Below are 13,355 nucleotides of genomic sequence, written 5' to 3'. Positions count from 1 at the left end.
TCATACTGGTCTAATTATTATGTAAAAAAAACAGGTTAGTCACTTAAAAATTTTATGACCATTTTATGTTGATGGAAACCACCATTACCAATCTACACTCCCGCAATAAGTCGTATGTCTCTGTTACAACATGTCCAACAGAGAGGGTTGGTAGGAAGAGTAGAGTTTATTTAATTTATCTATGTATAACCATGAATAAGAGCGAGGCACTCTCTCCCCCCCTCCCCCAAACTCAACAGAGTATTTAATTTTGTAAACCCAAAAATGAATCTTCGGTGGACACTATTTTCAAGGGAGTTGGTGATGGTGGCGGTCGGTCGGGAGGGGTGAGTGGGTAGTGGGGGTGGGGTGAGTGGGGGTGGGGAAGTCTCGCAGTTACAGAAAGTCCAAGGTAAAAGAAGAGGGAAATAATTGCTTACTGCAGGAGTCGAACAGAGGCCCATAAGCCCATCAGATGAAACCAGGTGTTTTAGAGCAAAGCTGCCGACCCACCAATAAGTGCTTGTTTGTTGCTAATAAAGCTGAAGGTCACACACAAAACTCCCCCTCCCCAGTTTTTTGTCAAGCATGTGTTCACAAGAAAAAAGAAATCATACTAAGCCCAAAGATTAAAGTAAATACTTTTTTGTCTTTTGCAACTGGGTTGTAACAAACTAGTGATTTACTTTAGTTAAGGGGGACATATCAAGTAAAGTTTACTTTTTTAAGCCAAAAATACATTTTGTTGTATAATTAGAGTCTGTGCTGCTAAACACGATCATGCACTTCCAGCTTACCAATAATGCAAATCAGCCATTTAAGAAATTTTTCGCTACTATTTTGTAGTCCAAGCTCAAGGTTGTCGAAGCCACACGTTGATAAGTAAAGATTTTTGGTTGTTATGTGTATTGACGCACATAATTCATTACACCTTCCCTCAGCATACTATAAAAATGGCTTATTTGGGTGGAGTGGAACGCTCTCTGCGATCTGGAGGGGTGCGGTTGTGAAGGGCCTCCTTTGCATTTAAAGATACAGCAACAACTCAGACACAACTCAGAACAAGGGCAAAAGAGGGGCGGTGGGGCTAACCTGACTCTTGCCAGATGGATTTCGTTCTGCAGAAATCCACACATCCGTCTGGGATTGTTCCATTAGAGATGTATTTATGGTAGAAGGGCCTCATCAAAAATCCTTGCATATGATTGGATAAACCACTTGTCTGTCATCTTTACTGACCTGCTACTTCAACCACTCACATCAAAACCAACACTGAAACCATTGTTTCCACTAACAAAAGCCTTCAAAGCATTCTCTGGTGTTTTTTTAAGGAATTAGTATTTAGTAGATTGGACAACACTGTTGAAATAGCAGCATCAATGCTACAGTGTGTCCAGATTTTTCTAATGAAAAATGGGGACGTCTCTTATTTTGCTAAGCGGGCAGGCAGACGCAGAATCTCTGTCGACGTGTTGGTTTGTTTTGCCCAATCTCCAATGCCAATGGAGCGGGGAAGGCACTTTTGGCTTAGCAATTCTACTACGTTGGGACAACAGCAGGACTAGGTAAATACCTCTCACTGCATTAAACGTTTTTAGACCATCATAATACACTGAAACTTGGGACATTTCCGGGGACAGTTTTTGCTGGGGACAGATCATCCAAAATGGGCACTCAGGGACGTCTGGTCACCCTTGCTTCCTTGCTGCGAGCTGCCATTGTTGTCTGAATCCAAACAGTCGCTTATCTGATGCATCACATCTATGAAAATCCCGCCCGGCGATCCTGACTGGCTCGTCCATTTTATTTGGTTTTGAAAGCCCTCTCAAAGGCAGCGATTCTGGATAGTTCTGTAGAACCATGTAGAGATCGGTGGAATATCCTGGAATTCAAACCAAAGCCTTGCAGTTCCACATTATATTGACCAAAACTGAATGATTTCAATCTGAAAAGTATTAAAAGGCATGACATGTCCCCTTTAAGCTGTTTAGTTTAGTTGTTTTCTGTATTTGTATTTATTAAGATGTTCATGTAATTATGTTGGAATGTCTGTTTCTGTCACCAATTTGGACAGGTAATAGTTTTTCTATTTTATTCTCTTCTATTCTATTCTATTTTATTCAGATGTCAAAATTTGTGGATAGATTTTGGTTCTGAAGCAACAGCAGTATTAAATATTTTTTTGCCTCCTCACAGATTTCTTCCAATAAATTTTTTTTTTTACACTTACATCAGAGAAAGATAACCCGAGTAAATACAGCAAGTCAGTTATGCCACCCGACAACTGTCAACAAGTGCTGTCCTTTTTTCTCTTTCTTTTTGAGCAATTCAGAGGTAGAGCTGCTGGTGTGCTTTGCATCATTGACCTGCAAGTAATCTAGAATGAAGGTTACAAATTTATAGTCAGACATTTTCTTTCAGGATATTAGTTTAAGGAAAAAATAATAATAATTATGGTTCCATCAATTATGGTAAGTTGTCTAACTCCTGAAGCAGCAAAGCCGCCTCAGATGTTCTTTTCTGACCTAAAATTTCATGATAAATAATGACAAAGATGAGACAGGCCATTTTGTTGATTTTGGTCAGCAGTCTGTTTCACCTTAGAAACCCTCTACTGGATGCTCTTTTTGCCAACTTTCTTAGAGCTAAATCCTTAACAATGACAATAACCGAGGCAAGTAATCGCAATCAGGTCTGCTAGTGAAACTTAACTTAGCTTTCCAAAAATTATGGTTAGTCACCGTTAATCTATGATTTAGCAAGCAGGAAATTGCTTTTTCACATAGGCCAAGGTTGGTTTGGACAGCTTTCACCACTTTTCCATGTTTTCTCCTTTTGTCGATAATGACCCTCGCAGAAGGTTTGCCGGAGTCTCAAAGGTGTCAGTGACTTTGTTTCTCCCCTGTTCTTGAATTTTGTTTGACTGGGAAATGATGAGTTGCTTTTGGAGATCTTTTAGTCTACTTTGTGTGGTAAGACAGGTTCTAATAATTTCTGCATTTTACAGTTCAGATGCCAATCAGGCCTGTGTGTGGCTAGTAAATTGAAGAAATGCAATTAAGTGCAATTAATCCATAATTTAACTCACAGACAAAAAAAAACATGTTTATCCTGGCAATGATGGTTTGGATAACGAGTTTCTCCATATGAATCAACTCCCCATTTAAATACTGACTTGTGTGTTCAATCACATTATGTCTATTTGATATATAAAAAAAATCATGAGCTGAAACATGTAAGAGTGACAAATCGGCACAAAAAAGATGAGGCAAACTGAAAGGGGGCAACTCCATTTTCACTGCACTGTCCTTGGTCAGGTTTAGGATGAGATCTCGGTTCAGGTTAAAAGACATTATTGCCGAGTTAGGTAACTATGTTGTGTTCCCACTATTTCAAACATTCAAAGCCTACTGTGAAGATGGGCAGTTTCAAAAATGAAACAATGGCAGTGAAGCAGTGGGATTTCAATTTGATGCGATACTCGACTGAATTATTGTCAGTGGCAGTCTGAATGGCAGCCGCAATTACTATGAACATGTTCACTGATGAGCGGACACTTCTTGAGCACCAGGGAATACAATCTGTGTGGTCTCTAAACCTACCCCAAAATAAAGACTCCACAGGACCTCAAAAGATGACATCTCTGGTATCAGGCAACACAGCTTTTGTAGCTTTAACAACAATTTGTTGCCACCTTAAATAAAACTTAATCAGACTTGTCCACACTGCATCCAACTACGGAAAAAAATAAAATAAAAAGAACTTTTCTTCATAGATGTCTAATTCTTCCTGGACCTCAGCATGAACCATGACCAGTAGGCTTTTGTTTTTGGTTAATTTATTATTGTAATTTTTGGCTCATGACTATTGTTATCATTCTTAGCCATTTTAATAAGCAATTAGATACTTTTTAAATGCGTAACACTCACTGACCTACACGCCTGTGTCGACTAGCTCACTTGGTTGAGCGTTGTGAGGAGGCTTTCCTTGAACTCCTAAACTCTTTTTCTAAACTTCTAAAATAAATGTACAAGGTTAAAAACAAGGTGGGGTGATTCTTTACTGTGATCCACGTATTATGAAACCATTTTGTGTAAGGAAACTGCAAAAAAACAACAAAAAATAAACTTTTACTGAATTGGGAAAGGCGTTGACTTGGCTTATTATCAATAATAATTTTTTACAGGGAGGTGCAAGAGTATTCAGTCTGTGAACTTTTACAGATTCTGCCATGTTAAATCCAAAAGCTTCAGTTGTATTTCATTTTGATTTTATGGAGCTGGCCAACGTGAATGACATATTATCGAGTGGAAGGAAATGATACATGGTTTTCAGACGTCTTGCAAAGTCAAATATGAAACTCAGCCTCCCTTTGCATTATTATTATAACTGCACATTTTGGGATATGTATCTACCAGCCTTACACATCTAGAGACTAAAGTCTGTCCATTCTGTTTTGCAAAATATATCCATGCTCAGTCAGACTGGATAGTTTCTTTGACCAGAAATTCTTGCCACATATTCTCAGTAGGAATTGTGCTGTACTTTGGCTCCTAGGTCATTCTAACATTATGCTTGAATCTAAATTGTGTCAGGTTTTAGGGTTATGTTTGTAGTTTTGGACATTCTAAACTATTCCACTCCTCTCAGCCACCACGCCATCATCCAATCAGCTCAGTCCATTCCTCAGCCACCAGCCACCAGTCAATCAGCTCAGACCAGCTCCACCTGCTGCCACTAATTAGCATCAACTCGGCTCACCTGGTTCCCTGGCTTTAAATACCTGCCTCACTGCCAGAACGTCTCATCTCATGTGTACTGCTGCCATGAATCCTACCAGTGCCTGTGTGTTCAGTCAGCTGCTCGTGTTCAGTCACACTGAGGTTTGGTTCCACTGTCTGGTGCTGCTCCAGTCTGCTTTGCTCCAGATTATGCAACCTCTAACAGATTTTCTTTCACAATGCATTTAGCTACAACTATTTTTCCTATCAACCCCGACCAGCATCTCTGTCCTAACTGAAGAAAAGTTTCCCTGCAGCATGATGCTGCTGCCACTGCTTCACTATGATGACAGGCTATTTGCTGTCCACCAGTTTTTTTCGCACGAAGGTCAAAAAGTTAGATTTTGCTCTTATCTGACCAGAGCACTTTGTTAGCAAACTGCTAATTATGGCTGGTTCTTTTGTTGTATTGTTTTGTTATCATGAAAACAATTATTATCCTGATAAGAACTTGGATTTATCATGGCAATAATAAATTCCAACTACTGGTGTCTGAAATCCCCCAGAACTGCCAGTATTGTTATCTTTGCTATTTTCTCCACAGTTGGCTTATTCAAATGTATTAATACATTTGACAATACAATTAAATGAAGTTAGTGTCTGCAATTTGGAAATAAAAATCACACTTCTTTGAGTAACTAGAGTCCTGATAAAACATTTCAAATTTTGTTTTAATGTTACATTTTCATATTTTTTAAGGACAGTATTTGTGCTTATTGGATTTTAATTGACATGCAGTCACAGCCAAACAGTTACCTGAAAAAGAATGCAAGAAGCTGTTAATGCTCTGTTATCACTTTTATTGTTATCACAACATTACCACAATATTTTGTGATTAAAATATAAAGTCTTTATCACCCAGCCCTCCTGCAAACGGGGATTATTTTGGTTTTCTTTCAACAACTACTTTCTTCTTGCAGGATTTGAGGATTGCACAACTAATAGGTATCTTTTAACAGATTATTCCATTAGTTGTGGATCTCTGCAACTCCTCCAGAGTCACCTTAGGCCTCTTGTCCCCTTCTCTGATCAACAGTCTCCTTCCCCTGCTAGTCAATTCAGTTTAGTGGTCAAACAACACTGTTTTTATGATAGACTCAACTGTTCTCTGTGATATGATCAAAGTTTAGGATTCTGTGTTATATACTAATCCTGCTTTACACGACTCCACAATTTTCCTCCTGACCTATCCGCTCTTCATGGTGCTATTTGTTCACTAATGTTTTCTAACAAATCTTTCAGGCCTTCACAAAAATGACTGAATCTATATGGAGGTTAATAACACACGTGTGGACTCCATTTACAAATTCAGTGACTTTTGAAAGGAGCTGGTTGCTATGGATGCTGTTTAGGGGTATTGGAGTAAAGGAGTAGGGAATACCAATGCATAAAAACTGTAAAACGATTTTATTCCAGTAAGAGGTTCACAAGTATGTAATTGTTTGCTTCCGCTGTATAATCATGTGCTACTTTGTGTTGGTCTAGCACATAAAATTAAACTAAAATAAACTGAAGTTTGTGGTCCTAACATGACAAAATGTGACAAAGTGAAAGAGGTACAGAGACTTTAGCACTGTAATCAACTGCACTTATTAAATAATAACCTTTTGTAAAACTGGGAGCTCAGAAAAACTTGTCAGGTCACAACTGGCCGAGTCATTGCCACCAAAAAGGGAATTAAAAGCACACGTCTACCAGTGCTGTGGTCACAATGACTGGATAAATGGCTGTACCCTGCGTCTTATCCAGCACACAGCTGCGGTTTCCGGCATCTTACAATCCTATCAGTGGATAGTGCACCCTAAAGGCTTTAGACAAGTGGGATTAATGAACAAGTGTGTGGTGCTGACACCTCCAGAGACAAGCATGTGGAGGACAAAAATGCCTTGTAAGGGGAAAAAAAAAATACATTTTTGATTTGTTTTTATGTAGCTGGTTACAGAAACTTTACAAAAACCGCAAACTTATATTTGTCATGCAAGTAAATATAAAATTTGAAGAAAATAAAAACTCAACAGGAGTGGTGTACTGGAAAGTAATCTAATATAAAGTGTGCCGCAGGGGGAGAGTAATTTGTACTCAGATATGAAGGCATGATCCTTTTTTGGTTTTCATCAAGCATAGTGTGGATCAAAAACCCCCTAAGATGGCAAGCAGGGGGCCAGAAAATGATAAAAAGTTCATGAATAAAAGCCTTAAGGAACTATTAACCCTTTGACTGAACGTCATGAAAGCGTTTTCCCCAAGTTTGGCAACAAAACTATATAAAAAAAATATGTTAAACCAGCTTTGCAGTATGAAGGATATGCATTTTGAGAAATTATTAAACCAATAGAAACGCCTTTGTTTTATCTATTGCTATGACTCACAAGTGGAAGGTTTCTAATGCTGTTTTCATCATCCTGAAACAGAACCAAATTCTGGTCAAACACCTCTGTGATTTGGGAACCCATTCCATTTGATTTTATGGATCAATGAATTTCTGGCGCATTAAATGGAATGGCTGTCTGTGTAATGAAACGGTTTTAAACACAGGTGTCCCCCAGGGCCATGTCATTTCCTCTTTTTTATTGTCTATTTATACCTATGAGATTATGAGGAACAATAATGGCCTCGTTTTGATTAAGCGTTCTGACAACACGACCCAGGGGGCCTGTCTAATTCTCAGTAAGTCACAACAGAAAAGACGAAATTACCGAACTGACAGATCCGTTTGACTAATTCCACCTCAAAAGGCAGAATGGAAAAAGAGAAGGAGAGAAGCCAGCCTCATCAATGCCTGGCACCTCTTAAAGCAAGTTTTCAACAGCAGGCAAGTAAAGATGATCAGACTCTTTCTCTCACGGCTTAGGACATTGTTTACAGCGACGCACAGACGAAGCCCCAGGGAGGTGTAGTCAATAAAGATGCTCATTAATATCCTCGGCTCAAACACGCTGTCCTGGTTTGATCAGCTGCCTGTGAGGAGTTTGCAATAATGGTCAATGAGCAGCCCAAAATCATTTGGCTGCCGATAAACTCCCTGATCATCATCTACTGGGTTTCACACTAAGGCGTCTGCCCTCAGCGGGAGGAGGGAATTGCATGACCTGAGTGTAATTATTTGCAATAATTTGTAGAGCTTTCACTATAATAACAGATGCAAGTATTTTTGGAGTATGCCATCACCAGCTCTGGCCATTTTTATGTACTAAATAGTTTAGGCATTGTCAGATTGCACAAAAAAAAAAGAAAAACAAACAAACGAACAATTTCAATTCATACCAGAGATTCTCGATTGAATTTAAGTCTGGATTTTGACGAGGGTATTCCAACCCATTAATATGCTATGCTCTGGCTGTATGTTTGTTTCCTTGATGGAGAGTGAACCTCTGGTTCAGGCTTTAGTCTTTTGTGACTTTTAATAGGTTTACTTCCAGGAGTGATTATTTACCTCCATCGACTTTCCCACAGCTCTGACAAACTTATTAAAAGAAGCATAATATTGCCATCACAATGATTCACTCTGAGTATGTTGCTGTCTATTTGTTTTCAGCTTCAGAATAGAAGTCCAGTTGTTTTATTTTTTTTAACCTTTTTTGGATTGATCATGGCCTGGATGACTGAGAATCTTCACCAACATCTTGACTATTTGTTTGTTTTAACTGCACAGTGCGTTTTACATGTGGGCCAAAAGGTTCTCCCTCATTCCTGCTGTGTTCCCTACACAGGTTTTGACTAACTGCAGAGGTTCCTCTTGAGGCTTTCCTTGAACAGTTAAAGAACCCTGCCACTTTTCCATTAAAGCCAGATTTGTGGAGTGCACAGCTAATAGTTGTGCTATTTAATCTTCCACCTGAGCTGTGGATTTTTGGAGCTCATCCAGAATTACCACGGACCTCTCGCCTGATTCCTAATGCTCTCCTTGCCTGGCTTGTCAGTGTAGGTTTACAGAACAACTGCATTTATACTGAGATGAAATTATACACAGATGGAATTTATTTAGTAATTAGGTGAGTTCTGAAGGCAACTGGTCGATTTTATTCAGGGGTGTAAAAGTAAATTGAGATAAATACATATGCACACTTCTCATTATAAAATGCAAAACCATATATAATTTTCTCCATCGCACAATTGTGTCCTATTTTGTGTTCTCTTATCCTATGAAATCCAAATCTTATACAATTCATGTTATGGTTGTCACCTGACTTATACAAGACACTATAGCTTCACCATATGCAATATCACCAGCCATGCTATTGTTTATTGTTATTGTTTGTATGTGCTTGTGCTCATAGGGTCAAAGCTATTCCTAATTTGTTCAATTTATTTTTCTCCAAATTAAAACTGGATCATTACAAATCATATCACCTTCCCCATTCACATTCAGGACAGATTTGGGCAGCACTGCCAATCGATACTACACACAGTTAAGGAGCACGAATTTAAAAGGGAATTTGTGGTGTATATGTTTTATTCCCATGGTTGAGCCCAATCAATGTTATCTCTCTTAAAGTCAGAGTCCAGGGGGCTACGACTTCAGGCTTTGATGTCTTAGACAATCCCAGAAATCAAATGATAGTTGGAAGACTGACTCGTGGACAGGTTCGGATTTTTTATACAATGAGATTCTTTATCAAATCTGAACTCAGAAGATCCCCTGCTGGCACATTTTGCCATCACCCTCGACATCTCTCTCATTTTTCTTCCTGTGGGATTTGACATATTGGCCAAATCGCAGGCAATGTCCTGAAGTGAAAATTTGATAGAACTACCCTAGACCGCAGGACTGAAGTAATTTTCCTTCAAATGTCTCTTTAAGATTGAATTTATTATCAGTCATTTACATCTAATATAGCCTGAGCTCTAACATCCAGTCGTAAAACCCCATAAATTTAAGATCCGCAGTTTCACTTGTACTTTCGGGACCACAGACTGGAGTCCAGACTGTATAAATCTAAAATGTTGACTGGCTGCAGTGACAAGCTCATCAGAGATCCAGTGAATACTGTTGTGCGGTGAAAAAGGGCCATCAATGGTGAAGACGTCTAAAAACCAACCACATATTTCCCTATCCATCACACATGAGTTTTTATGACTTCAAAACCGCTTCAATGTAGCAGAAAGGCTGTGAACATAATAATCTGCACCATATAACAGAAAATGGAACAGATAAGAAAAGCAATTAAAGATGAAATTATTTAAAGAGATTGGTGAGGTTGTTTTAAAATATAGGAGTATTAGCTCTTTAACTGGAATATGGAAATGACTAAATGTGGAATAAAATGCTTGCTTCTGACACTGAGTATTTTGCTCACTGGACTAAGCTGATCTAAGTTACCTGAAGTAAAAAAAAAAAAAAGATGAACGATGCAGAGCAGCAGTTTTATCAGTCCCAGGCTCTTTGTAGTTTGGAGATCTTTACCCCTGATATAACCTGCTGATTGCAAACATGTTTGCATGCTGCATATATAAAGCAAGAGATAAAGATCACACTGGCTTAGTTTGTGAGTTGATACAATTTTGTTGACCCATAATATGTTTTTGGAGGTGTGTGTGTGTGTGTGTGTGAGGGGGGGGGGGGGGGGGGGTTGCACGCGCGCGCGCAGGGGGAGGTTGATGTGGAGGGAAAAAGCAGTGTCTTGGCATGCATTTGAGCTGCGTTTGCAGTGTTAAGCCAGGATTTATCAGACCAGCAAATATACCGAGCAGCAACATTTATCAACTAAGTGTGAGTTTACTGTCAATAATAAAAGCGTGTTTAATTTGCTAAAAGGTCAGATGCTGTTTCATCAGCGTCACATTAGGGGCCCAGGTTGGACACAGTTATTCTAATTGTAGCGCTGACACCTCTCTGGGAGATATTACTTGATTATTTCATAAATAATTAATGTGTTGTGATTGCTGCCAAAATGCCTGCACCCTCCCACAGCTCTGTGCCTCGTCAAATTTACTTGCAAGGACGGATATTAATTTAAAGTTCAAGTGACAGTTATTAGAATAAATGATTCTTCTTTGAAAAGGGGGGGAGCGCAGAGGGATAAAATAAGGATTGCTTGCCTTCAAAACACCCAGAGGGGATTTAGATTCCAACAAAAAACTGTATAATTCATGCAGAAATGGCAAAAAATATCTTATGGTGCGTAAGTGTTCGTAAGGCTTAAATATTTGTTTATCTGCGCGCGGAGGAAGCCGTGCGTAAAAATGTGGTTTTCTAAAATCCTCTAAAACCTTCGTGTTTCGAGACAGGCAATAATATGACAACAGCATATGGGCAGCAAAGGGCATTTTTAACCCTCACGGTCTTAAGTGTTCTGCCGAACTGAAACTCACGCTGCTGTTCTGGCCGGACCAGTGCACCATCGCCTGGTTGTGCGCCGAGTCTCCCGACAGAGCAAAAGTGGAGGTGTCCAGGTGAGGCTCGCTCTGCCTCGCGTTCGAGCCCCTGCTTTCCTCCCCTGTGCGCCGGTACTCGCTTCTGAAGTTAGAAGCACCTTGGACACTTTCCACGGAGCTCTGCGCTTCCCCAGTGATACTCCTGTCCAGATTTTCGTTGTAAGAAACGCCAACACTCCTTTTCCGCTTCTCCCTGATTGAAAATGTGCGTTTTGGTGCTTCAGTCACTCCTGTTGAAATGTTGTCGCACTTTTTGTCGGGTATTTTGAGATTGTTAAAATAGTTTACCGCGGTGTCATTTCTAATGAGGGTCTCGTTTTTTACCCCCTGCTCATATGTTGATCTCGCAGCGGCTGTTCCTTCAGTTTCAGACCTGTTAAAAACTTCATTGCGGTCACTGACTTTGAGCGAGACTTGGATCTCCGCGGATTTTCTGATCACACGTGCTTTCGGCGATGTTACCTCTAAGGGATAAAATCTGTTCGCCAATCTAGGGAAAGTTATCTCCGCCCGAGCTCCCAACTTGAGGTGAAAGGGGTAAAGATGTATGCAAGCCAAAAGAAAACAACTCCAAAATGACCAAAGTGTCATTGCGCTCTTCAAAACCGGGCAGCCTTCTTGTGCAGAGAAGATATGATGCAACAGAGATGTTCGACTTCTCAGATATTCAGCAGATCATCTTTGCAAGTAAAAAAAAATCCATTCAGTGGAGCCACTCACGTCCAAGAATTTGTCAAATTGAGGGACCAGTTGGGGAGGCGCTGCGCATCAGGCAAGCGCGCCAGCCAAGAGTATCTGCAAGAACGGGTAGTAGAGCTCATGAGGACGTCTGAAAAAAAGAAGAAGAGGAGGGAGAGTTTAAAGCCTTCAAATCATTTTGAAATCATTCCACGATGTAGGGTTTTATTCAGTAACATCCATGGTGGAAACCTGTGGAGGTTATCCAGAGCAGCGCTTGACGGAGTTAAACCCGTTGACAGAAAAAAATAACAATAATGTGTGCTTTGCATAACAGTGTTCAGTCTGCGGCAACGTTTTGCCTTTGAAACGACTGGGGAGAAAAACATAATTTGCTGGCATCAATCAGACGCGGATTCACCTGTCAGCTGTGCACACCCGAGCATATGTGGGAGAGTTCATTTGCAAGAGATTCCCTTGGACTGCTGATAAAGATCCAGTTTTATTGTTATTGTTCCAAGCTGCGATGCTGCTGATGTGCTGAAATTTCTGTTCCCTGTAAAATCATAATATTTCAGTTATCTATAAGAAAATACTTTAGACCTTCTTATCCCAGTCCTACCGTAGGTATTGCTGAAGTTATATAGGTGCATAATTGAACGACTTTGATAGAAATTAATATTGAAAAGTTAAGTCTTAAATCTGGTTGGAGAAGGAAAATTAAGCTATACATTTGTTAAACACCGTCCAAGTAAAACACCCTTTTTTTCTCTGTAATTTAAAGATTATGGCTCACTGTTAAAGAAAACCTCAATCTGAAATTTTGAATTTAACATAAAAGCAATGAAACATTAAAAAGCATTAAAACAGCATTGCTAATCCAGAAATGTGGTGTTATGCGATGTTACATCTAGAGTGTAGCGGTCTCTCTCAGCAATCTCTCCCCCAATTGTGTACCACTCCCAGTCGAGAGACACTGCTGACTTGACAGCTGTCCAACAGACAGGCATTGACACCCTACGCAAGGAGGGTAAACCACAAAAGGTCATCACTAAAGACGTTGTCTCTCTCAGAGTGCTGTATGCAAGGATATGGATGAAAAGTTTAGTGGAAGAAAACAGTGTGGTCCCTTCTAGAATTTAGGGGAGGTTCACATGGCATAAGCTGCAGCCTGAGTCATTGGGGTAAGGGCCACCAGAGGCCTAATCATGACATGCATGGGCAGGGCCAGCCCAAGGTTGTGTGGGACCCTTAACAGAATTAGATTTGGGGCCCCTCAAACAGCGTTTCAACACAAATATAGTGGAATCTGGGAGACCTGAGTCTATGTTTAATTGGCTGAACTTAAAAGCAGTCAGGATCTGTCCTGTAGCATTAGATTGTAGCTGTAATACAACCATTAAGCAGTGAGGTTTACAAAGTAAACATGCCTATTCCTTTAAATATAAAATTTCAATAAATTAAAAGAAAACATCTGAAACTATCAACTCTAATGTAATAGTATTGTCTCAAGAACACAAACATGCACATTTTAGATCTATC

The 13,355-nt window shown here is 39.8% G+C and overlaps 1 protein-coding gene across 3 annotated transcripts in view; it reads right to left on the bottom strand.

Moving 5' to 3' along the window:
* LOC105920522 (VPS10 domain-containing receptor SorCS3) overlaps positions 1-12,169 on the bottom strand; it is an 88,729-nt gene extending 76,560 nt beyond the window's left edge. For 2 of the 3 annotated variants that reach the window (XM_036126431.1, XM_036126432.1), the window contains exon 1: positions 11,073-12,169. In XM_036126431.1, the coding sequence (XP_035982324.1) occupies positions 11,073-11,726 (654 nt within the window). In that variant the 5' untranslated portion in view covers positions 11,727-12,169. The remainder of the gene's footprint in view (positions 1-11,072) is intronic. The other variant, XM_036126433.1, reaches the window with a different exon arrangement.
* Positions 12,170-13,355: the final 1,186 nt, after the last annotated feature.

Source organism: Fundulus heteroclitus, chromosome 22, assembly GCF_011125445.2.
Source record: "Fundulus heteroclitus isolate FHET01 chromosome 22, MU-UCD_Fhet_4.1, whole genome shotgun sequence".
NCBI lineage: Eukaryota > Metazoa > Chordata > Actinopteri > Cyprinodontiformes > Fundulidae > Fundulus > Fundulus heteroclitus.
Note: the sequence above shows the minus strand (reverse complement) of the source record. Positions and strands in the feature narration are given on the sequence as shown.